This window comes from Pithys albifrons, chromosome 1 (genome assembly GCF_047495875.1).
Source record: "Pithys albifrons albifrons isolate INPA30051 chromosome 1, PitAlb_v1, whole genome shotgun sequence".
In the NCBI taxonomy this organism is placed as follows: Eukaryota; Metazoa; Chordata; class Aves; order Passeriformes; family Thamnophilidae; genus Pithys; species Pithys albifrons.
In genome coordinates this window covers 26,126,726-26,151,100 of record NC_092458.1, presented here as the reverse complement: position 1 = coordinate 26,151,100, position 24,375 = coordinate 26,126,726, and the positions used below count along the sequence as shown (strand labels likewise).

The 24,375-nt window shown below is 37.4% G+C and overlaps 1 protein-coding gene across 1 annotated transcript in view; it reads left to right on the top strand.

Annotated features, from left to right (window-relative positions):
- OCA2 (OCA2 melanosomal transmembrane protein) overlaps positions 1–24,375 on the top strand; it is a 207,992-nt gene that overhangs the window by 43,182 nt on the left and 140,435 nt on the right. The window contains exons 4-10 of the mRNA XM_071570096.1: positions 7,709–7,807; positions 8,411–8,599; positions 12,010–12,067; positions 12,938–13,010; positions 20,978–21,135; positions 22,366–22,448; positions 22,791–22,944. Of these exons, the coding sequence (XP_071426197.1) occupies positions 7,709–7,807; positions 8,411–8,599; positions 12,010–12,067; positions 12,938–13,010; positions 20,978–21,135; positions 22,366–22,448; positions 22,791–22,944 (814 nt within the window). The remainder of the gene's footprint in view (positions 1–7,708; positions 7,808–8,410; positions 8,600–12,009; positions 12,068–12,937; positions 13,011–20,977; positions 21,136–22,365; positions 22,449–22,790; positions 22,945–24,375) is intronic.

Genomic DNA, 24,375 nt, shown 5'->3' with positions numbered 1-24,375 from the left:
CATATGTTCCCCCAAATCTTTGAGACTACAGCGTTTTGTCACTGCAATGCTTGAAGAATAACCTCTACAGATGGGCACATTATCCAGTTGTTTCTCAGACCTATCCTGTTCATGTGTCCATCATCCAAATGCCCCATACTGTATCTTCAAGACAGTCTGCTCAGATATAAATTTAAAGCATTAAGTTGTAACTACTTTCTTAATGTTTGAGATTCTCCAAATTGCCTCATGGGCTAGAAAAAAGGTGTGATCCCTCTTTATTTGTTATAAATTCAGTTAGCAACAGAGCTGGTTAAGCTAAAACCCACCATGAAGGCCAAGGGAAAATGCTGGCATTTAAAAGCCAAGTCTGCAGAATATGCTAAAGTATTACAAGTGCAGTCATGCTTTCAGTGTTGATAAATTGCTTCCCTATTGCAGACTCATTTTTCAGTATGCCCTGCAGCATTTGCAGATAATACCTCTTAACAGGTTATCTGTGTAATCCGTACGTTTGGAATTTGGACCACTACCCAAACTGGCTATTGCTGCCTTTTTCAAAATTTCAGCTTGCTGGCAGTCGTTAACAGTAAAACTCTTTTGGCACCACATGCTCCTGAAATGTATTTTCTTCTTGAGATGTCTGCAGTTTTCCATGCAGTTTCCTGTAGCTTTCCAATTTTCTTTTCTGAGGAAGAAACAGCAGACAGGCTTTTCAGTGCACCTGCTCACTGCTTTGGTAGGCTTTTTGACCTTCCTTATCACAGTCATGAAGATCTGCGTTGGCCTGTGTCCCCATCCCCTCCCTGTGCCCTTGTTGGATGCTGTGGAACAAACCTTGTCTGGCAGGGCCATGACCCATGTCCATCCTCTGCACCTGGCTCCCTCCCACAGGAGGATCTCATGGTGCCCTGACATGGGAGAAGATGTGTGGAGAACAGCTTAGTCCTCTTAGGTAGGGTTAGAGGAACTTCAGAGCAGCTTAAGAGTTAAGTCTTTTCTTTTAGCTTCACCCACTGCAATGAGGTTCTGGTCTATTAACTACCTCCTGATGCCTTCATGATGAAGACCTTACCTGACAGAGGCAGACAAAGACTCTTGAGGTAAATGAGTTACCAACTCATGGACATATCTGAAAATTTAATTTTATTTTTTTTCAGGGAAGTACAATAACCCTACAAAGATCAATTTGATTCAAAGAAAGGAACCACAGGAAGCACTCTCTTTTCCAAGTTATTTCTGAAGTTGTTCACTTTCCAAATCCATCAGAAGTGAATGAAGCAAACATACTGTGTGTGCCCTATATAAGGAACCATTTTCATCTGGGATAAGCTTAGCACATATTTCACTACCTCATTCTTAAAAGTGTTCTTTAATTGCCTGGGGTCTTGGCATGGCTTCTTAACTTGGAATAATGGAGTCATTTAGGTTGGAACAGACCTTTGAGATCATCAAGTCCAACCATTAACCGAGCACTGCCAAATCCACCACCAAACACTGGCCCTAAGTGCCACATCTACACATCTGTTAAGTACCTCTGGTGGTGGTAACTCAACACTTTCCCTGGGCAGCCTGCTCCAATGTTTGACAATCATTACTGTGAAACAATTTTCCCAAATATACAATAAAGACATTCCCTGAAAGAACTTGGGGCCATTTCCTCGTGTCCTGTCACTTGTTACCTGGGAGAAGAGGTCAACCCACACTTCACTACAACCACATTTTAGGTTGTTGTATGGGGAGGTAAGGTCTCCCCTGAGCATCATTTTCTCCAGGCTAAACAATCCCTGTTCTCTCAGCTGCTCTTCACAAGACTTGTGCTCCAGACCCTTCACCAGCTTATTTGCTCTTGGGACTCTCTCCAGCATCTCATTGTCTTTCAACATGAGTCTGCCAGTGTGCTGTACCTCTCACAGTGTCTTGCTGTCAGGTAGTGCCAGTGTCAGCCTCACAGGATCCCCCTCTGGGGATCCCTCTGGGGGATCCCGTACAGTCCTGTCTAATAGAAAATGAGGAAAGTCAAAGAGAAAATTGGTCTGTATTAGGTAATGTTTTTATTGCTAAATTTTTCTGACATCTTAATCATGCTTCCTTTTAAAGGGTCTGGAGGCTACTTACTGATTTAGGTGAGACTACATAAAGCAGTCATCAGAAAACATCTGGAGCCTGTTTAGAGATGTAAGCTTGATAGTCTTTGATCTTCCTTTTACTCTGGGTGTATCAGTTAACCATATTTCATTTGATACGTGTAGTCATAACAATTTCCCCATGATGTGTTACCACTGAGGACAAAACATCATGGAGGGTTGTGCCTCTGTGTGGGCACATATATATCATAATGTTGATGGATGTGTGCATACAGCTGCTTAGCACACAGTAAATGTAAATGTTTGAGAGCTGAGTGTTACGATGTTGGTCAGCAGTTTGTACTATGTAATTGTTCTCCAAAAGTGGACTTTATCAGAAACTGATAAATATCAAATCTGGTGGAAGAATGTGTTTCAAGTGCAGCCAAAAACTGGTGTGGGGTTTTCTTTTTTTGGTTGGTTTTTTTCCCCTCTATTTTTCAATTTATTTCTGCATTATGCTTGTTTACAGTTATGATTAGAGTAATTAGTTCAGTACATATGATTTGTGTAACTGTTCTCTATTCAGGGAATATGAAGATTCTGAAATTAGTCTTTAACTTAAAAGAATGTAGAAATGATAAATTAAAGTCATGCTGTTGTGACTAGTCTCCTGCACGATTAATTAACTCTCATATTCTTACTCTGGACTTCTTTACTAGGAATCTTTGCTTAAATTGTTGTATTTGTTATAAACTCTTGGCTTGGTAGTATTTCTGAACTTTTGTTTAAGAGCGAACCTCAATGCTTATAACTGTTTTGGTGATTATTAATTCAGGGTAGCCTGCTAGCTTTTTTCCCCTGAAGAAATTCTGCTTTTAATTTCTTATATAGTGAAATTATTAATAAAGTATGATCAAAACTGTTGATGTTCTTGCACAATATGTATACTTCCATAATTACATCTTCAATTCTGACCAAATCTTTTCCATGGAAGTGAGAATTATTAGTTTCTATTGTCATAGAAATAGCTCTCTTCTTGATAGTTGTGTGCATGATGTAGCTTATGGGAGATGAAGCATTATATTAATTCCTATTTAAAATGTGTGGTTTTTATTATGGGGAGTGAAAACTTAATGCATTGTGTGGCATGATTAATCTTTTCAATACAAGGCTAAATCATAGGTTCCAGTCAGACCTTGGGATTTTTAAGTGTTTGCAGTCTAACTAGGATGCATATGGTCTTTTCCCTTTTCAGGTTCCTGTAGGATGTTTATTTCTCTTAGTGTCCTTTGCTGTAGAGCATTTGGAATTGAAAGGTGGCTTATGGATGAACATCAGTGCCACCTCAAAATTTTCCTTTTCCTTTTGTTTAAAGTGGCAGCTAGGAACACATTAGGAAATGCTTAAAAATGTGGTTGGAGGGCAAGTCTAGTGCTCAGTGGCAGGAATTGAGTTCTTTCTTTGCACTTCATCCAAAGTCCCCTGAGGATTTTGCAAGTTATCTCCTGTAGGTAATGGGAAACGGTGTGTTGTAGGTGAAAACTGCAGCCCTCTTCAGTCACCAACTCTGACTAATGTCCAAGGAGTCATCAGCCCATCTGTGGGAGCAACTGGACTTGCCCATATCTCTTCCCTTCCTCTCTTGCTCTCTGTGGACCTCTCCACAGGGTCAGAAGGGCAGAGGGAGACTGCTTCTCCTTAAATTACTTAAGTGAGTATAGGAGATTGAAGATCATGTCTCTGCTCTACACCTGGAGGGAAGTACAAAATGCCACCAAAAGAGTGTGACCCTTACTCATTCATGGGAGCAGTGGCACAGCCACAGGTAGTGAGGGCTTCTGCAATAGATACCCAAGGCTTGCATTTGCACCCTCATTTAATGCTTTGGATGAGGTCCTTCTACAGATGCTGTCAGGCAATTGGAACTTCACCTGTGGACATCTCCATGGCTCAGCAGAACCTACTGTATCATCTGGGTTGGGACAGCTCTCCTACAATGCTGGTTTTCACTCTAGGTTACTATAGAGGCAGTCAGAAATTGCAATTGTTTGAAAGATTAGCTATGGGAAAGCATGTCTTGAACTGCAAGTAACCGGCTCAGAAGACACACCTCCTTGGAACAAATCTATACTCTTGCAGAGAGCACCAAAATCTGTATATATAACTGTCACAGCAGCAGCCATGGGGTTAAGAACACCATCTTCTGTTAGAAAGATTTGTCTTAATTAAAAAAAAACAAACAAAAACAAACCATGCCCAGCAGCAGCAAATGTGAGAATGAATGTGGACCCAGCAGTGGTTATATAGCAGGCAGGACATGCTCTTCTTTTTCTGATGTCAGTTCTACATGCATCTTTCTTTGTGAGTAATGTTTTGCAAGTCACTGAAAAAGTCCTTGTAAAATACTTTTTCCATAGCATTTGGTTTTAGTTTCTATCATCACTTTGAATGAAAGGGAAATGAGAATATTAGGTTTTTTTTTTTGTGAAGATCTCTGTGCATATCTAAATGTAAATGTATATAATATTTGTAAATGTAATTATTTCATGTTTTTTTCTGAGCAACTTGATCTAGTTGAAGATGTCCCTGCTCATTGTTGGTGAGATTGACTAAATGACCTCTAGTCATCTAATCATAGCATAGTTTGACCAACTCAAGCTATTCTATGATTCTCATATTTGATATAAAATGCTAATGATTTTTAAGTCTGAACCATTAGAGAAGAACAGTGAGCACAACTGGTGTCCAGCTTAGTAGCTCCTCACCCCCAAATAGTATAAAGCCAGAGCAGTCTTCTCATCCTGTTAACAGTCCTACCCACAATGAGTTAGTGACCTGACCTGGTGATTAGCCTCTAGGTAATGTTGCTGAATTGCTCATTAGGGATGGATTGCATATGGACATTTTCAAGCTATTTGATTGTGAAGGTATAAACTGATGCAGGTTTTGAAATGTGTCACACTGATTTCTTTTTTATAGAGTGTCACAGTTGCCAGCTACTGTCAGGGTTGAGGAGCACCATGAATGATGCTAGGAAGGGTTTTGAGCACTGCAGACTTGTTCCTCTGTTAGCAGGGGGTCTTTGGGGCTTGTAGATGATCTCTGTTACCTTTTGGTCAAGAGAATGATCAAATTGCACCAGTAGCATCTCTGCAGAAGTATGAGGGCACAGAGAGGCTTGCATTAGGCTCTCTGTTCAGGAATGACTTTAATTTCTAAAATCCAGGCTATTTTGTAATGATGTTTTTCCAACTTTTCTTTCTAGAGCTTCCAGCCTTCAAGATTCTTTTATGCCCTAATTAGCTTTATTGTTTATATTGCTCTCATTCTCTAATTAGACTAATCACATCATGGGGGAGTTGAGGCTCTTCTGCGTTTTCTCTAATTATTTTTGTTTTGTCAAGCCTGACTGTTTCCTGCTGCTTATTCTTGTCCATGTGTTTTTTGCAAATTGATGTTGTCATGTACTAATTGTTTTCACTTTATCTGAAGACCTTTTCCATTTTTACTGTCTTCATCATTCTTGGCCATCTGTTCAGCTCCACAGTTCCAGTTAAAAGTGGCAGGACATATACCAGAAAGCAGGATTAACAAAAGTGCAAAAAGAAATTGAATGTGATGTCTCTAACTAGCCTTCTGGATTCTTCACCTCAGGTTCTGTCACTGAAACCACCTTTCACCAAACCTTTGTCCTGTCTTTCTGATTGCCATTCCTGTTTTTGCTTTGCCCTTCAGCACTTTTTGCATACTGATCATTCACAGTAGTTGTGAAGAGCTGCTGAGGTGGGGATTGCCAGTGGATATACATATGCTTGTGTAACACAGAGCAGTGTTGATACTGACCCCTAAAAATTAGAAGATGGAAATTTCTGTAGAAAGTGTTCTGGTTACTAGTCTTGGAATTTGCACTTGTCCTAGGAGGAAAAGAAGAAAACTAAGTGTGGAAGGGTTAATGGTGTACACAATGTAAGATTAGATTAGAGCAGCATATAGTATATATTATTTGAAGCATTTTTCTTCAGTGAAACAAGTGGCATCATTGTGTTTGAAAGCAATTGGTTTTTGCATGAGTTAAATTTCTGAATGCACAAATTCAAGGTCTACCATAAGAATTGTTATCAAAATTGTTCCCTTTGGATGCAGACTTCAAGTGTAGTGGGATGCTGGGATGAGCCAGGAGTATATCAGCAATGCTTGGTGAGCACACCTTTGAAGTCCTGATAGCGTTCTTGCTGTCCTTATGGGTTCCATTTCGTAAAAGCTCTAGGTAGCTTAGGTATTATCATCTAAGGTCACCATAAGACTAGAATAACACTTGCTTCAAAATAGCAGGTTTTTTGTGTGAATGACATTCTCCTATTTGAAAAATGTGATAGCTTCAGAGTATGTGATCGTCTCTTCACAGATGAAGTGTCAGTGCCATGTAGCATCTCAGTTGTAATCTGCCCAACATTTGACCCAAGGTACTGGATAACTCAATCTCTCTAACTCATTCATTTTCTTCTGTTGAGACTGAAAATACGGAGATTACAGCAGAGTTTGAATGAGCATTGTGGCCACTCAAGGCTGAAATAACCACATCCAGTTGGTCTGCATCTCTCATATGTTATGAATGAATACACTACTGAACAAGCAAGCGGAGGCATTAACTGGAGGTTTTAATTTTGCAAAGTTTTTACACTGATCTTTACAAATTGCAAGGAATTTTAGTGTCTTCCATTGTGTTATAAAGTCAAATATACAATTCCTTCTTTTTGGACTGGCCTTATATTTAGAGGATTGAATTACCAGTCACCTTTGTGTATTTATTTGGGTGTCTAAGATTTATAATTTCTTTCCACTCACAGTCCAGTAATAGTAGAAGAAATTTCAGGTTTCCTGTAAGTGTGTCTGGGAGTAATGACATCAGCATTTTGACTGTGTGTCTAGCAGATTTCTTTGAGACCTTCTGGTGGTGGGTGGCTGCAGTTTTGAATGGAATAAGTCTGAATGTATCTGAATAATGTTGATTTTGACAGGAAATGTTTCCAGAAAAGCCAGATCTTGGAAAGATATCCTAAAATGGCTCAACTATTTAATCTTTCCCAAAAACCTGCCCCAAAGCCAGACCTCTGCGATTTTCCTTGTCTTCAGATGCTTCCTAAGATTTAGGATTTATGCTTTATCAAAAAACATTAATAATGCTAAACTGCAATATGACAAGAAGTAGGTTACCCTCTGTTTAATTATCTGCAACACCAGGACCAAGACTTGATAGAACCTGTTTGGAAGGGATTGTGCTGCAGGAATGACATACTTGGATTCAAATAAAGTCTTCTTCTCCAATACCATGAGTGCCAAGGTTACTGTAGAGATTAGTGGATTTGCAGGTGATGATCCATGCCTGAAATAAGATTTATAAAAAATAAATTATCCTTTTATTGTATATTTTAAGAAGTATGTTAGTGTAAACTTACATGAATGAGTCTCCCATGAATATAAACAGGTAACTATCATCACTAGTTCAAACTTAATCAAAGACCTAATTTAGGTGAACACCTTTCTTAAAGAATATTTAACTAATTAGACCAGTAGCAAAACATTCAGTAGAATTGTAGTGAATCATTTTTATTGCAGACTTACTATTCTGTTTTGGTTTTTTTTTTTTCTCCCCTTCAAAGATATCACTTCAATTTTTCAAAATTATTCAGCTCGAGGTCAAAGAACACTGTCTTTACAGAGAAGACACCACTACTGAAGGTTTTCTCAGAGGAGAATGGGTGAGTTACTTTCATTTTACTCAAAATATTTTTTCCTAAGCTCTCTTCTATTTGATTGTATGTAGTTCTTTCTGATATTCTGACACCAAAGCTGCTGGGAAATAAAGTGAATGACAGGGGGTGTAAGCAAAGAATGACTTTGGAGGACCTTGGGAGGAGAGCAGGGGCTGTAAATAGGGAAGAAAGTAAGGTCTGAGGTCAGGGTGATTGGAGGGCCTTAAGAATAGACAACTGCAGGTTGTGTGCTCTTATTTCCTCCATGTGGTGTTACATCAGGTGCACTGAAAGACACAGCAGAGGTATAGGAAAGGTCCTTATAACAGAATTTACACAGCAAATCTTGAAGTACATCTGCTTGGTGTATCAGAGAACTGGTTTCCTCAGACACATGTAAATGTCATGGGGTCTTTGTTCTTGCTCTCCAGTCTACCCAGCTGTATCACTAAGTGGACCTCAGTCTGTACTCAATCATTCTCTTTCTATGAATTTTTCCATTAAAATCTATCACAGTGTACCTTAGGTTCTGCAAGGTCAGTTACATCTACTACCTGTTGAAATTAAACACTGTTTTGTTTTATTATGTTTACTGAAAATGTGTGACAGGTTGCAGTGTATGGCTCTTCATAATCCAGATTTTACCACAGATGAGGATTCATGGGACAACAGCTCTGCAGAATTTGAGCAAAGGTTTCAACTGGAAAGTGAAATGACAAGTTTCTCCAGATCTGCTTCTTCTGAGAAATATGAAATCTTGGACAACCTTCATGTCAAGTTCAATTTATCAAAGATGAGGTCTGACTTCAAATATTAATGTATTTATTTTTCCTTTCTATTTTTATTTTTTAAATTTCTGCAGGTATTCATTTATAAGGATAGATGTTTACAAAATTATTTATTTGTGCAAATTAATAAAATAGCACTCTGTACTTAGACCACATCTTGCCACTGAGAGTCTAAAGCTAAACCCTGGTGAATGATTACAGGCTCTGCCTAATGTTCAATAACCCCTAAAAAACATCAATCATAACACCTATTCTAAATTGTAATTAAGTACTTTCTAGATTGCTTTTAACATTAGTTTGAAACCATTTCTCAAAAGTCCCTTGGTTTGATTCAACGCCTTTTTTTTTCAATGTTTTTTCCTTCATTTTAATTAAAATATGAGTCTAAAAGTCTTTTTGTAGTCATTATAGTAGCTTTTGACATATACACAAAGTAAAATATAACTGAGCATTTTTCTGTCTTGAACTACATATTTCACTCCTTTCCTCAAAGTAGTCTTTTACCTCATTTAGGCGTGGAGGAAATGGCTGTACTAAAAGATAGCAATGTGATAAGAGCTCAGGTTCAGATTTTCTCAGGATATTTTTGCTGGGGATTTAACTAGCATAAACTCTAATCTTGGATACTAATTCCTTCTGTCCCTTCCAAAGTTTCAAGTGTTTTTCTAGTTTGGTTTGGTGTCTGCAGATAGCTCTGCAGATTTTCATAGAGCCCAACACTACATTTCTGCACCACAGAGCCTTTTCAATGAGATGTCAGTGCATCTTTTCCCAGTCTGTATGTTGTTGTAGCTCATCACTTCACAATTGCTTTCCTCCTTTAATTGTGCATATGGTTTTGTGTGGACTGCCACTCTTCTGCACTGCTGCTGAACAAATGGAGCAGGAGAATTTCAATGACTGCAATTAGTGCAATGTGAGCATATGTGAAGAAGTTTGGCAGGTGCATTTCTTCACATTTATGGTAGATTTCCCCGGTATTTGAAGGAACAAAGGTATTGATTGTGAGTGTAGAATCCATTTTTTCCAGTACACATTGTTTCCCTTGAAGTATTTTCATTGCTTTAGGGTGGGTTGTGCATATGGGATCAGCTCCTTGCCTGTCACAAATCAGCATAACTCTGCTGAGATAACAAAGGAAGTTAAACTGTCCAATACCATATGCAGATCAGACTAAAAATCTTTAGGTTTAGAACAGGGGGTGAAATCCTTCATGGATTTGTACTTCATGCATTTCCAACTGAAGTCAAATAGGATTGTGCCAGAGGCATATATCAGCATAGGATTTGGCACAGGGCTTATACTTGCACCACTGTGCTGGATTAGCAGTGTAGAACGGAAGAGACAGATTGCAAACCATGGGTGAGTCAAAAGCTGATCATATCTCAACTGTAAGCTGTTAAAAGTGCTGCTTCCCTAATACAAAATGGCATGAAAAGAACAGATGGGAAGAAAAGACCATTCTAAACCTACATTTAATAAAATAACCATTTGCCAAAACTTATTGTATCTTGCCAGCTACTTTAGATGAGTTTCTGTCACTTACAGACAAGTGCTTATGAATATATAAATGCTTAATTAATGTTTTTTCTTTTTCATATGTCTTAAAGTCATTAAAGTTTCTTTTTTCAATAATAATTTGAATTATTATTATAAACTATAATTCTGAAGTGCAAACAAACAATATGAAGTATATTAAAATTAAACCCATCTGGACTAGGATTTACGATTTCACAACATAATACATTTTCAAAAATACCAGAATAAAACAGTAATGTAGAGATGGGGAGAATAGAAAAGCAGGATAGAGGATATGTTACTAAGTTGGCACTAGGTATTTTCCATAAATCACGCAATACCAGAAGAAGTTACCAGTTGTGAAGTGCTTATAATGGCTTTTGTTGTCACTCCTTTCTTTTCAAGCCTTTATTATCTTCTTTCCCTCTCTGCCATCTTGTTTTTTAGTAGAGCAAGGCTACCTAGGATTTCTAGAAGCAGCCACCGAACTGATTCCCTTCCCTCTTCCTCTGCCTTCTCTAGATTTTCATGCTGTGCAGTTTGTGTAAAGTTGTTACCCCCTGTATTTTGTAGACTACTGTACCCCCTTGGTACCAGTTTTTGGCAACACATTTTTATTGGCTGCTGGTTTTTATTAGTCTCTGTTTGCAAAATTCCAACAGGGAGAACTTTAGAAAACAATGCTTTTCAAAAATGGTTCTCCAGTTGTCTATGTTGCTTTCAGTCAATGAATTGATTTAGGGACTTACTTACACTGTGATTAAAAATACTTTCTGATACTCTTCAGACTACTCTACTTTAATATGTTATCCTATAACATCTGTCAATGCAGCTTTTTATTGCACTATTCCTTTCTTAACTAATTATCCTGGTAACTGTTTCCCTTCTTGCTTGTCACCAGGTTTAAATCAAACCTTTTATTTGTCATTCTGTCAGAAAAGCAATGTTTGAATGTTTCCTTTTGGAAAAACTAGAATAAGAGCACTGATATTTTCAATTAATGAAAATATACAATGAGGGCAAATCAACAGAAAGGGTACTGTAAATTAAGATTCTGTGTTACATACTGATGGGCAGTCAGAAAGGTACTAGTTGAGTTGTCTTTCAGGGTGTGATTAAAAAAATGGTGATTTTTAAAGTGCTAAATCTTTAACATCCATATTTTTAACATCCATATTTTATTTTAGAGTTATTCTTGCTTAACCCACTCAGTAGTAAGCTCTGGCACTTCAGAAGATTTTATGGCATCACATTTCCAGAACTGGGCATTCCTGCAAAAGGCGCAGATGTGCTAGGGAATCAAGTTCTGCTCTTTGATTTATGCTCATGTAGTATGTTTGATTTAAAGAGATTATATTATACCTGAAAGAGTCTTAGAGCTTGTTCTTGTCTTCAAGCTGTTTTTTTCTATACCTTTCAGGGTGTATATTGAAAGTCCAGTTTTGAGGAAGTCAGTCATGACCCCATCCCTCTATGCAATAAGCAATGCTTTCTGCACAGCCATGACACCTCCCTGTGACGGTGATTCTCCTTTGCCTCTCTAGCAGAGACCAGAAAAAGCCAATAGGGCTCTGTAAGGGGCCAGCAGTAGCAGTAGAGAAATGGCTCCAGGATCCAGCCCCAACTCGTGTTGCAGCCTTCCCTTAGCTTTCCTGAGGGGTAAAGCCTCCTTCCTGCATGTTGAGATCCAGCTGGCAGCAGACCAGGCGTGGGAGTCTTTGTAGTCAACAAGACTTCCCAAGCATCTGCTGACCTTGCATCGTGGTGTCCGTACTCTGATGTGGTATATTATCACCCATAAGTGCTTACCATGATATTTCTGAAATGTCAGAGCTATTAGGACAACAGAAAAGATTTGTTTTAAGATAGCCATGTAGTAAATATATGTTTCTTGTGTTTCAGATGCTGCCTAAAATTCCTAAAAGTTTCAGGCCTTTTTATCTTTGTAGTTGTCTGCTCTGTAAGTATTGATTTGCAGTCCTCCCCTGGCCCATGTTGTCTTAGAATTAGTTCAAAATGAGATGTGGTATTTTCTCTTAGTTTGTAAAATTGTCTCAAGGTTGGGAACACGATGGCAAAAAATGACCCTACAGTGAAGGGCTTCATGTTTAATCAGAGCCCTGTTAGGTGCACTAGTCACCACCCAGGACAATGTGATTGGGCAAGCAGTTTAGTTGGAGGAAGGGGCAGCTTAAACACAAATTTGTATCTCCCTTATGGATGCTTGTTGGATTTAGGATGTCCTTTCATACTGATCCCTGAGGAATGCTCCTAAGAAAATCCATGGGGAGGATGCACCAGCAATGGCAGTGCTGCACAGTGTAAAAGGCAGAAGGGCATGGGGAGGTGAACCTCTCCTTACTGGGGTGGCCAAAGTGCTGCCCTCCCTTAAGAAAATCTTCATAATTAGTGAAGTCAGACTGCAAGACTTGAGAAAAATTTCAAAAAGTTGGAGTTTATTCTTTTAGTTGCTGTGAGGAACTTCTTTTTGGGCAGCAGGGGTTTTGTACTGGGGGAAATGAGGTGACAGTCTGCATTTCCTCAGGTATGAGTGTTACTTTCCAGACAGATCCTAAAGATTAAAACTTTTTCCTAAGAGGCATATGGATAAAATACATCAAATGCTAACAGAAGGAATATTACTCACCCTTGTTAAGTATCCCAGAGATGCTTTTGAACTGTGGTGGAAACATACCTGAAAATACCAAAACAATCTCACAATTTAATGTACAACTTGAGAGAGTCTTTTTTAAATACTTGAGATACGTTTAACAGGTATTTTTCAGTTTTTGTGTTACTAATGAATGTTTGTTTTTTATCCTTGCCCTAGATTTTATTTGGCATTTACCCAGATCAAGGTGTGCCGTGGCAGATGTTGGCTGTATCACCTCTGGAAAGCTTCTGTATCCTTCTTTCATTGAAAAACTCCTGATCTGACATTTTATTGATAAACTGGTTGAAAGGGTGGGTGTTTTCTTTCTTACATCTTGAGAGGACTGGGTACCCTCAGAGCCTTGGCTGCACTTACACTTGTCCTTTGATGCAGGACACAGCCATGCTCCCTATCCAAGTCATACTGAATGGCACCTGTCTGGGGCAAAAAAACTGTTCAGAAGAACAAGAAATAGATAACCACAAATAAAAATGATTCATCACAGGTGAATAGAGATCTGAATACGAAAAGCCTTTGAGGGATGAACATTCAGTTAATAAACAAAAAAGCCCCCTTTTGCAAATAAATTACATTTCTAATTCTCACTACATTTTTAGTTTAATCAATCTGGTCCACAATCTGCTGGACTCCTATTCCACTAGTGATAAAAGAAGATTCATCTATAGATATATTTCACAAACTGATGGGCAGTGTTGTGTTTTGAAAAGGTGCAGTAGAATTTAATTTTTGAAATGCTGAGTTCTTCTATTTAACTGGTCAGTTCCATGGCTTTGACCAGGAGAGTCCATTTTAAATAGATTTGATGACAGCATTCTCATTGTCACCAATAATGACACTATATAATGTGCTAATTAGTAGGGTAAATGAGGAAGAAAATGTTAGTGCTTGAGGGCAATTTATAATTAAAAGTTGAGATTGCTTTTTGAAGGAAACGAGGACTTTTAGTAGGACTAGTGACGACCTCAAATGTAAACTCCCATCAATATACTGTTCACATCAATGTTTTTGTCCTCCTTGAAACTGTTGTTGAGAGCTCCTATGTATGTGTGGTGTTAAACAGCACTGGGACTGTCACAGTCCAGTTTGCCAAAAAGGAGGTATTGGCAATGAGTCTCTAAGTTCAAGTGTTAGTCAAATGTCATAGTGTAGCTTGAGTATTTCCTCTCTTTTCACAGTTTTCTAAGTTGCAACCATAGCTCTTGCATTGTACACATTAACTCTGCAACCATTTATTCTTTTTTTTTTTTTTACTTCAGGGAAGTGCTGATGGACTGGCATTTGAGTAGAAACAGGTGTCCCTATATTTCACATTTTACCTATCACATCAGGATGCTTTGAGAGAAATAGTTGTCAGACAGTCAGAACATAGAATTGACCTTAGTTTGTGTAACTTGTCTTGAAAACTGGAAAATGTTCCAACCCCTGTCTGAGGTCATTGAGCTGGGGAAAAAGCGAGATGCAAGCAGTTCCATACAGACATGCATCTTTTTCAAAGGGATGTAGTAATTCAAGCAGAAGAGCCAAGGAGGTTATCATGTGAGACTGCTTTGGCTTTAGCTCATATGATACTAAATTATGCAAATGAACACACTTTACCTCTTGCTTGTGCTTCAAAAGCTGTTGAGAAGTGCTGAATTGGTACTAACTGGTATATGTATTTTTTTTTTATTTTTTAAACTCCTTCCTCTCAGCTCTATTTCTCTCATAAAATGTCCATGCACATTGATGTGTTATGAATCTATGCTTGTGACTTTCCATACACTAGACAAGTTAAAAAAAAGTGTGGAATATTTTTAAAAAACAAATCAGGTGATCCCCTTTGCACTTCATACCCTTTTTTTTTTTCTCCTCTCATGCCCATTAGATGTCAGGTTTGCTCAGAGGCAGGACTTTACATCTCTAGCTTTGGGAGAGACCTGCTCAGCTGGTGTGGAGGTGACCTGTTTTTGTTTATGTTTCTATACCTTTATCTCTTATTTGGTTTTACTCTAGATGTTTTTCTTCCCATATCTTCTTTATTATTAGGCCACTTGTTTCTGCCTTTGCTTTGTCCATCCTGATGAGTACAAACCTGGCATGTAGCACCAAGGTGTGCTGGCTGCAGATTCTGAAAACAACTCTTGTCTCCTGTGAATTATTAGCAACTTTCTGAGACTGTAATTTTGCATCTGGTTGGTTTTGGGTTTTTTAAAATACTGATTTCTCTATAGGCACCAGCTATAAATTCAGTGGATTAGTAGATTTAGTATAGTTTTTCAAAATATTGGTAATGTTGTCTCTTTTTGATAACACTTGGGTTTTATTTTTTATAACCTCAAACATTCATCTCTCTAATGCCAGAAAGAAGTAAGTTTCTACTGAAGCCTGGCTTGAGGACCCTTTCTGCAGGGAGCAAGATTCAATACCCTTATTGATGTAAATGTGTGAAGCATTTTCAGATCTTTTGCTCAAAGGCTGTATATTAAGGAGAGAGCATCAGTAGATGATGTGCCTTTAGAAAGTGGATTATAAATATAGATAAAGAGATACAGAGTCTGAATAAATTCCAGCATTTCTTAGTTTAGTTATGTGTACCTATTTTAAGATATGAACATTCTTATTTTCTGTTAACTGCTTGGCCATTAAGACCTTCTGGAAACATCTCCCCATTAACTGAGTGCCCGAAGAGTCAATGAGAAATATTCTTGTTCTTCTCCACAACTTACACAGGTTTTCAGACTTGAAAAATCTTCTGAAATGTTAAATATATTCTATGTTCATTCTTTTGTTTCTAATAACTACTACCCCAATCTAAACAAATTTAAAACTTTTGTCCAGCAATGGGGAACAGTCAACTGGAGCAGAACTGTGCACTAGCTTTTTGAATTGAACTAGGCTTTATGAAATCAAATAGTAATGGTGATTCATAGATGGTTTTAAGGAATGATTCAAACTGAAAGCCACCTCACACTGTCATTTAAAGAAGTGCATGTCTCCCTGATTCAGTGCCTTTTTTCTTTCATTGTACCTGATAAAGTTGCTGCTATTTCTACACTTCTTAATAATAGAATTATTTTCTTTTTACAAAATAAGGTAAATCTTGCAGCTCATTTCTGTGCAATGAGTCTCACACCTATCTTGTGAACTGTGAGTTTCCATCTTTACTCTGCTCCTGAGAAGTTCTTCACTAACCATCTTTATTTTCCCTCTCAACCTCTGTACTTGAGCTCATTCATATTTTAGGTGAGGGAAAGTTAGGTCAATGTGGGCAAAGCAATTTAATTTTCTTTTTCAGACAGATTGTCAGAACTTAACTGTGGAATGGATTGTGAATTCCTCCTGAGTCTGGCCAAGAATCTTGCATTTTAATAAATATGTTTTAAAGTCTTTCAGTCTTGTTCTGAATGTCTGATTAAGTATTTGATATCTCCTCAGTAAAATTTTGGAGCAAGGGCTGACATTTTTCAAAGTAAATATTTGCACAGCACCCAGAGTTAAGACTTCCTTACTCACTTGCTCTTTACATTCAAAACAAAACTCAACAAAAATGCATAATGTGAAGTCGTGGCTGAACGGATCTCTGGTCACTCCAAATCAGACAAAACAAGAGATAAAGAACTGACTAGGCAGTGACCATTTTCACCGGCATACCTCCCTCCTCAGCAGCTCTGAGAGATTTCATCAGTTCCAGTCCAGGATTAGGATCTCAATTTCAGAAAGTAGAAGATGTATCTCAATAGTAAAAATACGATGGATTATACATCATAGGCTAGATTTCTTATTTCATTTGGATTCAGTGGAACCATTTAGAACAATTCCACATATGGAAGTTGGTGTGGTGTTTCTAGACTAAGCCGACATAAGATAGGTAAATGTGATGACCTTATTATCAAATTACTTGCTGAAGTTGCATGAATTTGAATGTGTTAATTGTAGAGGAAGAGAAGATCATTAGGAAAACTTGCAATCATGCCATGATCATTATTGACACAGAAAATAACCTTCCTCACTCCCTGAACCAGAGGTATATATATAAAGACTTTGAGGCAACAAATATAGTCAGATTTTAGTAAACTTATCAGCTTTCTTGTTGGTCCTAAAAATGGATTCTTCTCCGATGAAGCATAAATTAACCTAATGAATGAAACAACCTCTCTAGTTCTTTTTCTGCCTAGAATTTTTTTTTATTTTGTAACTCTAGTTCTCTACCATCAGACACTCCTTCATAATTTTTCCTTAGAGAAAAAATTTAAAAATAATTCTCTTTGTTAATATTGTGGGAAATGTACTAAGTATTTTGACCTGCAGGCAATGTTCAAGCTGTTAAATAGATGGTTGAAGACCAGGACCATGTGCAGAGGCAAAGGAGCAGAATCTCAAGGTACAATTGATAAAATGCTGTAGAAAAGAGTTTGTTAAGGAATCACAGAACCAAAACTGATGGACCACAGAGTGAAAGGGTGGATCCAACATAGACAAAAATCAAACCAGATTGCTGACTTTCCTAAAAGAGGAATAAAAACTGTTATACAGCATTCCTCTGAGGGGGAAATCAATATGGACTGAGTGGTTACTTGGGTTATAAGGGGCTCAATTTGTTATATTGTGAAGCAATGATATAGAAACAACCACATAAGCTACAAACAGTAATAGGATATCAAAAGAGAAAACCACAAATACTAATGCGGAAATAACTCCTGTAAAGGACAATATGAAAAGATGAGTGCTAAGACCCAGGGGAAAGGCCTTCTTTAAAATGGTAATATCCTAGAGAAACTAGCATAAGTGACCTGGTCGTAAACAGGACAAATAATATATAACTACCTCATCAACTTGGTGAAAACTAATCAATAGATACAGTGCTCTCAAGGTACATTTTACAGTAGGAAGAATAGGATATAGAAGTGCATGTTGATGAAAGCATGAAGTCAGCCATGTGTGTGCAAATATAACAGAATCTCTGTCAACACATGGCTTTTTGGCTGCCTCTGTACATTGAATTAATTACATGGAGGGTAGATCAGGAACTTGGTATTTTGCAGTGACTCATCTCAGCTACACCTGAATTAGTCATCCTAGGCTCTCTTTATAGTTAATGGAGAGAACTGATGTTTCTCATGAGCAACTCCTCTCATCTTTGTGTAGTAGTCTAAAATGAAGCCATGAAATCCATCTTAAAAGCACCCTCTTTTCACTGTTTTTAAGGAAGTAACCCACTCAGACACAGATGTCCACAGTACAGACACATAAACTGTGGTCAATGAGTACCAATTTAAATGTTTAGCTGCAGCTTCCTGTTTCATCATGTTGTCTACATAAGCCACATAAAAATAAAGTGATGTGAGTTGACCCTAACACACTCTTCAATACCTTCTAGGAGCAACTAGTCAGATCACCGAGATCCAAAAAACCCAGCTCTTGGTTTAGCTGTGAACGGTGGACTCAGTGTGGTGCCAGGTGTAAATATAGACTGCCACTGTGTAGTGCTTCACAAAGCAAACACAAACTCAAATCCCTGGGCAGGCTAACTCACAGTAGCAATGTAATTTCAAGAACAGAGCTACATAAAAATGAGGCAGCTTAGCTGAAGTGAATTAAAAAATAACAGCTCTGGCTCTAAATCTTGTCAGGGAGATTTTTTTTTGCTTTAAAGGTACACACTGGATGCAACATTAAAAAAAAAGATTCAGAAAAGAAAAAGCATGAATTAAGGTGCAGAATAAAAGGAGATATTAAAAGTAAAAAGATTTCCCCAAAATTGGTCATATCTGAATGATTAGAATTTAGAGGAAATCACATTCTGGCAATTTAAAGGAAATATAAAACCAAGGCAAGGCAGAACAAAGATATTCTCAATATAAGTTTGATAAAAAAAGAAATTGCTTTTTGATTTATATAAGCAGGTCTGAAGTTTTCTTGTGGTTTATTTTGATTCTACCCTTCATAAATGCTGCAGTCTGATGCAATCTAACAACAGAATTGTGACAGAGTCTCTAAATATTTTTTGGGAAAAGGTAACTGATGGAATTTCAGAGCCTCAGTGCAGACTGGTGAATGATGTTCTGTTGCACTTGCAGTCAAGGGGGAATCCTTTTTTTTTTTTGCTATAGGTCTTTCTGATGGTTTTATAAGTGTGCAGAATGGGATGGAAAAAGTGTCCTTATCTTTAAAGGAAAAAAGGAAGGAACCACTCTTCTTGAAAATAAGGTTTAATTCCCCCCCCCCCCTTTAATTTTAAGCTTGCATTCTAATAACTCCTGAATGTGTCATCCAGGTAAGTATTGCTTAAAAGGAAGCTGACATTAATTATATGCACCTGAAGCTTTTCAAGGCATAAATTGCTACACTCATTGTAAAAGGCAGACTGTCAAAAGTTGGGTTAATGATCTCAGGTCAGCAGATATTGTAGAAGGTATAATTAATGTCTCTGGTTAAAGGTATAGATATAGTTCCAGTTGAGACTATCATTATGTATCAATTAGGACAGAAAGACTGTGATGCCACATGACACTTAAAACTTTCAGAAACAGAAGAGAACTGTTGTAATTTATGTTTATATTTGCTAAGGGATGTGTGTCTAAGTTCTCCTGACTGGACTAGGTCTCCTGATTTGTTGCATGTGAGGTTATCTTTTTATCCTTTCCTGTTTGATTTCTTCAAGCAAATAGATGCGTGGGAGGTTATTTTTTTAATGAATGTCTTGTAAATGCCACTGGTGGTAATTGCTCTACTTGCCTCGCTGAGCAGGATGAAATTTCTATTACTTTGAGCATGTTGGCTGCCCACCTGCCACCAGATGAGCTAGAGGTTTTTTTGGTTTACTGTGAGAGATTAGTCTTTACTAGACCCAGAAGGTCACAAAGCTTTCCCCATTAGACACTGATCTGACATGGATGGCCTTACTGGGGGTCATGGGAACCAGGGCAGACCACTGCCCTAAGTCCCTCTAACTATGCTGTGTTTTGATTTCTTCTGTTAAAGTCTCTGAGTTCTCTGGGCAACAAAGCATCTTTCTGGGAAAATTATTTTGGTAGAAATATGATCTTGGGTTTGGAGTTTTGTTTTTTTGTTTGTTTGTTTGGTTGGGTTTTTGTTTGGTTTTTTTTGTATTTTTAATTTTTTATTTGTTTTTGTAACAGATTCACTCTTAGTAGTATGCTTAATTAAATGTTAGATGTTAAAACCAGTAAGCTACTCAAGCATGTGGTTAAGTCTTATGATTTAAACAGAACATATACCTGTAAAATCAAGGAGTGTGTGTTTGTTTGCTTGGGTTTTTTGTTTTGTTGATGATGGCTTAGCTCTATCTGCCATAGATAGGTGTGAAACAATTACAGGATAGCTTTAGTAAAGTAACATGCAAACTGTGAACTGTTTAGAAGCGCAGATTCTCCTCCCCCATCCCCATTTCACAAATCCAGGGGGGTGCTTCTTTTTCGACCATGCCAGAAGTGGACTATTACAATACTATATTTAAATAGTTCTAGTATTTCAGGGCTGATAAAACTTTTCAATGGATTTGTGGATCATGGTTGGATGGTTTCTCAATTATATTAGAATATGAATGTAGTTTGACTATACCTTATGGGAGATATCTAAGGAGGAAAAAAGAAAAAGTAGATGAGGGAATTGGAAGTGAAAGAGTCTGTGAGTACTTTAACTAAGAAGAGCTTGAAAATACATATTTCAGATGTTTGAAATATTGTGAGTAAACCTCTGACCAAGAAACAAATCCTCTGGTATGATTAGGATATTGATTTAGTTTTCCCTGTGGCTGGAGTTTCTACAATTTCTGCAGTGTTTTCACTGGTACAAATTCTGTGGAGTTTAAATTGCTGAGCTAATGATGCAGCTTTTAATCTAGTCTAGTACAAGCACTTAAAGAGCCTTACTCCTTGTACCTCTGTGTTTTTCCATATGCTGTTTTGAAGCTTTGATACATTTACAATAGCGTCTGAAAGCAGTGGTGATCCCAAAAGTCACTAGAAAGATATGTTTATTCTGAACTTGCAACTCTTGTTTTCTTAAGAAACTTGGTCAAAACAGCACTGCTTGGTGAGGAAGTAGACATCTATTTTGTTCTTTCAACGGTTTTTGAAGTGTTCAGCTGAAGAATGTGTTTTCCAATATAAATTGACTAACCTACTTTTTTCGTCTAGAATTTAAACAGCCTATACTCATCTTTACAGGAAATTTACACCTTAACTTTATTAACAGCTATGAATCTGACTGACTTTCGTGATTCTGCTCTGTTGAAATTAGACATTGGAGGCCCATTTGGAGCGCACGTAGTTAATGAGCAAACAGAGGAATACATCATAGTACAAATCAGCCAGAATGAAGACTCAGGATCAAGGAGGAGACGCCAGCAGCAGGTGATGGTCTTTAAATTTTCTTTCACTTTTTCTGAGATATGTTTTATCAGTTATATTTCCATCACCACTGTGTGAATTAAGTGGTTGTGCTTTTTCCTGCTGTGAAGTGTGTCAACTTCAGCATTAGAAATCTTACTGTATTAAGAGTAAAATTGCATTTTTCTTTGCCTTTAGAAGGCTTCCCTTTGCTTTCCCTATTAAAATTTTGTAAAATTTATGCCTCTTGGCTGACACATAGCATGGAATTTCTTGTGATTAAAATTGTCAATGTTTAAAAAGTTGTCTTTGAAGGAAGAAACAATTGCAAAGTGCCTTTTTGAACTCACTGAAATACATTTTCATATTTTGTTGCAAATTATTTTCTCAAATATGTCACATTTATTGTCTTTATTGCTCTTAAAACTTTCTCATTGTTGATGTTGTTTGTAATGAGTTCCTTCTGCTCTTTCAAGACAATTTGGTGAAAGAAGATCTTTTACAGCCTGTCATAGTATATCACTGGAACATGAAAATAAGCCTCATCATTTAATAAATAGCACTGACATAAAAAAAACTGCCTCTCATTCTGTATATATGACAGGCTGACCTGCCTCCACCAGTGACAGCAGAGCTCAACAATGCCATCACTTACACCCAGACTCACAGTCTACAGCTAAAGCCTAATCCCAGTACTTCAGCATGGTGAAAAATCTTACCATGGCAATTACCCTCTTAAACCACCCACCCCCAAGATAAGGAGGTTGCTGCTGGCAGTGATTCCCAAGCAGCCTTTGTGCTGCCCTGGGGCAGCCAGAGCACAGCTGGGCTGAAGCAGCCCACCTCTGCTGGCACATCAGGAGCGATCCATGACAAAAGGAGCATTTTGTTTACTGAATGTCTACCATGTCCTCTTCATGATGGCTGGGAATATGATGTTGCTCCTGTACCTTTCATTGTCTGTACCTTATGGATGTTAGTTTTCCTCCCAGGCAGTCTTTGGGAGCAAATCATATTGTAGTCTCCAAGTCTGGCTGCCCTAGGTGCTCCTTGTAGAAGAGTTTGCTCCAGCCTCAGCATGTGTAACACACTTAGTTAGAGGGAATTAATTTAAACTGGTTTGTATAATGCCCAATCCACAAAAAAATCCTCCTAAATAGTCAGGAGAGAGAAAAAGAGGAATAAAACCCTAAATCAAAGACATATCACTATCACTGACTTTTGGTAATATTGCAAAATGTGACTCTCTTGCAGGTGGTATACAACTGGTCTCTACCCTTAAGTTCAAGAAGAAATCAGCAAATCATCACAACTAGAACCTTTCAGATACCAAACAGGTTGGCTAAGAGAAAAATGATCCACTGAAGTAGCAGTTTACATAGAATTGCCCATGAAGGCATAGAAAATGTTTTAAAAATAATCTATTACTGCCTGTTTCAGAGGGGCAGGAAAGGATGGCTTCTTGATTATTTAAAAAAAAATTTAAAAGGCTGATTTGTACTTGAGTTACTTTCCAAACAATACAATTTAGAAGGATAGATTGAAGATGTTTGAGATGTTGCTTCCAATTGTAAAAATATAACACATACAGTTATATGTACTAAATATAAAAATAATGCACAAATAAAATGAATGGTATTTCATTCCAGGAATAAACAAAACTTTTTTGCTTTCACCAGAGGCACCATCTTCATAAACATTCAGGCTTTCCTACAGAAGTCTGGAAGTGTTCCTCTCTCCTTGAAGCATCAATACCTTCATGCAAATATAGAAGCACAAGTAACAGTGGCATCCATCATCTTAGTAGGTGTCTACGTGCTGATCATATTTGAAGTAAGCCAGTTTTGTACTTTGATTTTATTTTTTCCCCCACATTGTAAATGGATCACTAGAAAGGTTTTCATTCTTGAGTTTTGATGGGATTTTAAATTGTGTATGTAACTTCTTCAGGTGCCATCAGTGTTGCTAATGACAGGAATAAGATACGTGTGAGGAAATTGTTCTGAACTGTAACTAATTTTAGCAAGTTAGAGTGATTTTGTATATTTTTCTATTAGGTTCTAGAAGTTTTTTAGTATTTCAACAGAATTATAGTTTGGCTGTGGGAGTGATAATAAGTCTGTGTTGTAAAAGGTCTCAAAAATTTGCTTGTAAGTTAATTATTTTTCAAGGTAACATAAAAGAAAAAACCTTTGGTTATTTGCCATCTCTAAGGTACCTCAAACTATGAATTAAGTGTAATTTTAAAAGACGAAATGAACACACTTTTAAATGAGAAACATTTAGGCATTCTTTTACTCTGTTTTTTGAGGAAGTAGTAGAGTCTGAGTTAACATGAAGTCAAGGGACAGGGAACTTTAGACTTATATTGCAACATCATTTCAAAACCTTGGAGTACCAAATCCAATGAAAAATTGCATCACATTAAGAATGGAAACCACATCAGAAACTGCACAGAACTCCAACTGGCTTCTTTGAACTGAAAACAATTACTGTCTGTTTAACTTAAAATAAATAGCAGATGGGGAGGAATGATTTTTTAAAAATTTATTTTTAATTCATATAGGCATCCACACTATCGATTAATTCTCTGAGTTGAATCACACCTGGTTTACATTACTATGAAACAAAAAAATCAAGTTGACAAGGTGCCCCATAGTAAATATGTCCAACATGCTCATTTTTCTTCCACATCCCTGGCATATTTAAGCTTTTCACCCTGTTACCGATTGAAATGTTGAGGTAGTCGAACACCACCTAATTAAATATCAATAATAGATGCACACAATATGACAGATGCACACAATATGACATTTAGATTATGTTGTTCTGCAATGGTGAGTTCTTTATGGACCTAAAAATGCCTCTATGTACCTTAAAAACGAGCAAAGAGACATAATATTAAGTGTAGAGTGGGACTGGACTAGATTTTGCTATAAATATATGATAGGCATTCAGTACAGCACCAAAATAATATTAATACTTTTAAATGCAGCTTTTATTTTCATAAAAACCTCCAACTATGCAAAACTTTAGCAATTGCAAAAGCATCAGGTTTTAAATGTATGTAAAGGGTGGTTTTGTGTTTGCATCCTAGAAAGCTGCTTTGGAACTATTCATGTGGGAAAGACCTGAAACTGAAAAGCAGAGCCAGAAAAGCATTAGTTTTCCTGTTGGCTTTGAGAAAAATCTTCAAAACTGCTCATTAGCTTATTATTTCTGTGAAAGTATCAAGGAAATATGTCTGTTGTTGGAAGAAAAGTT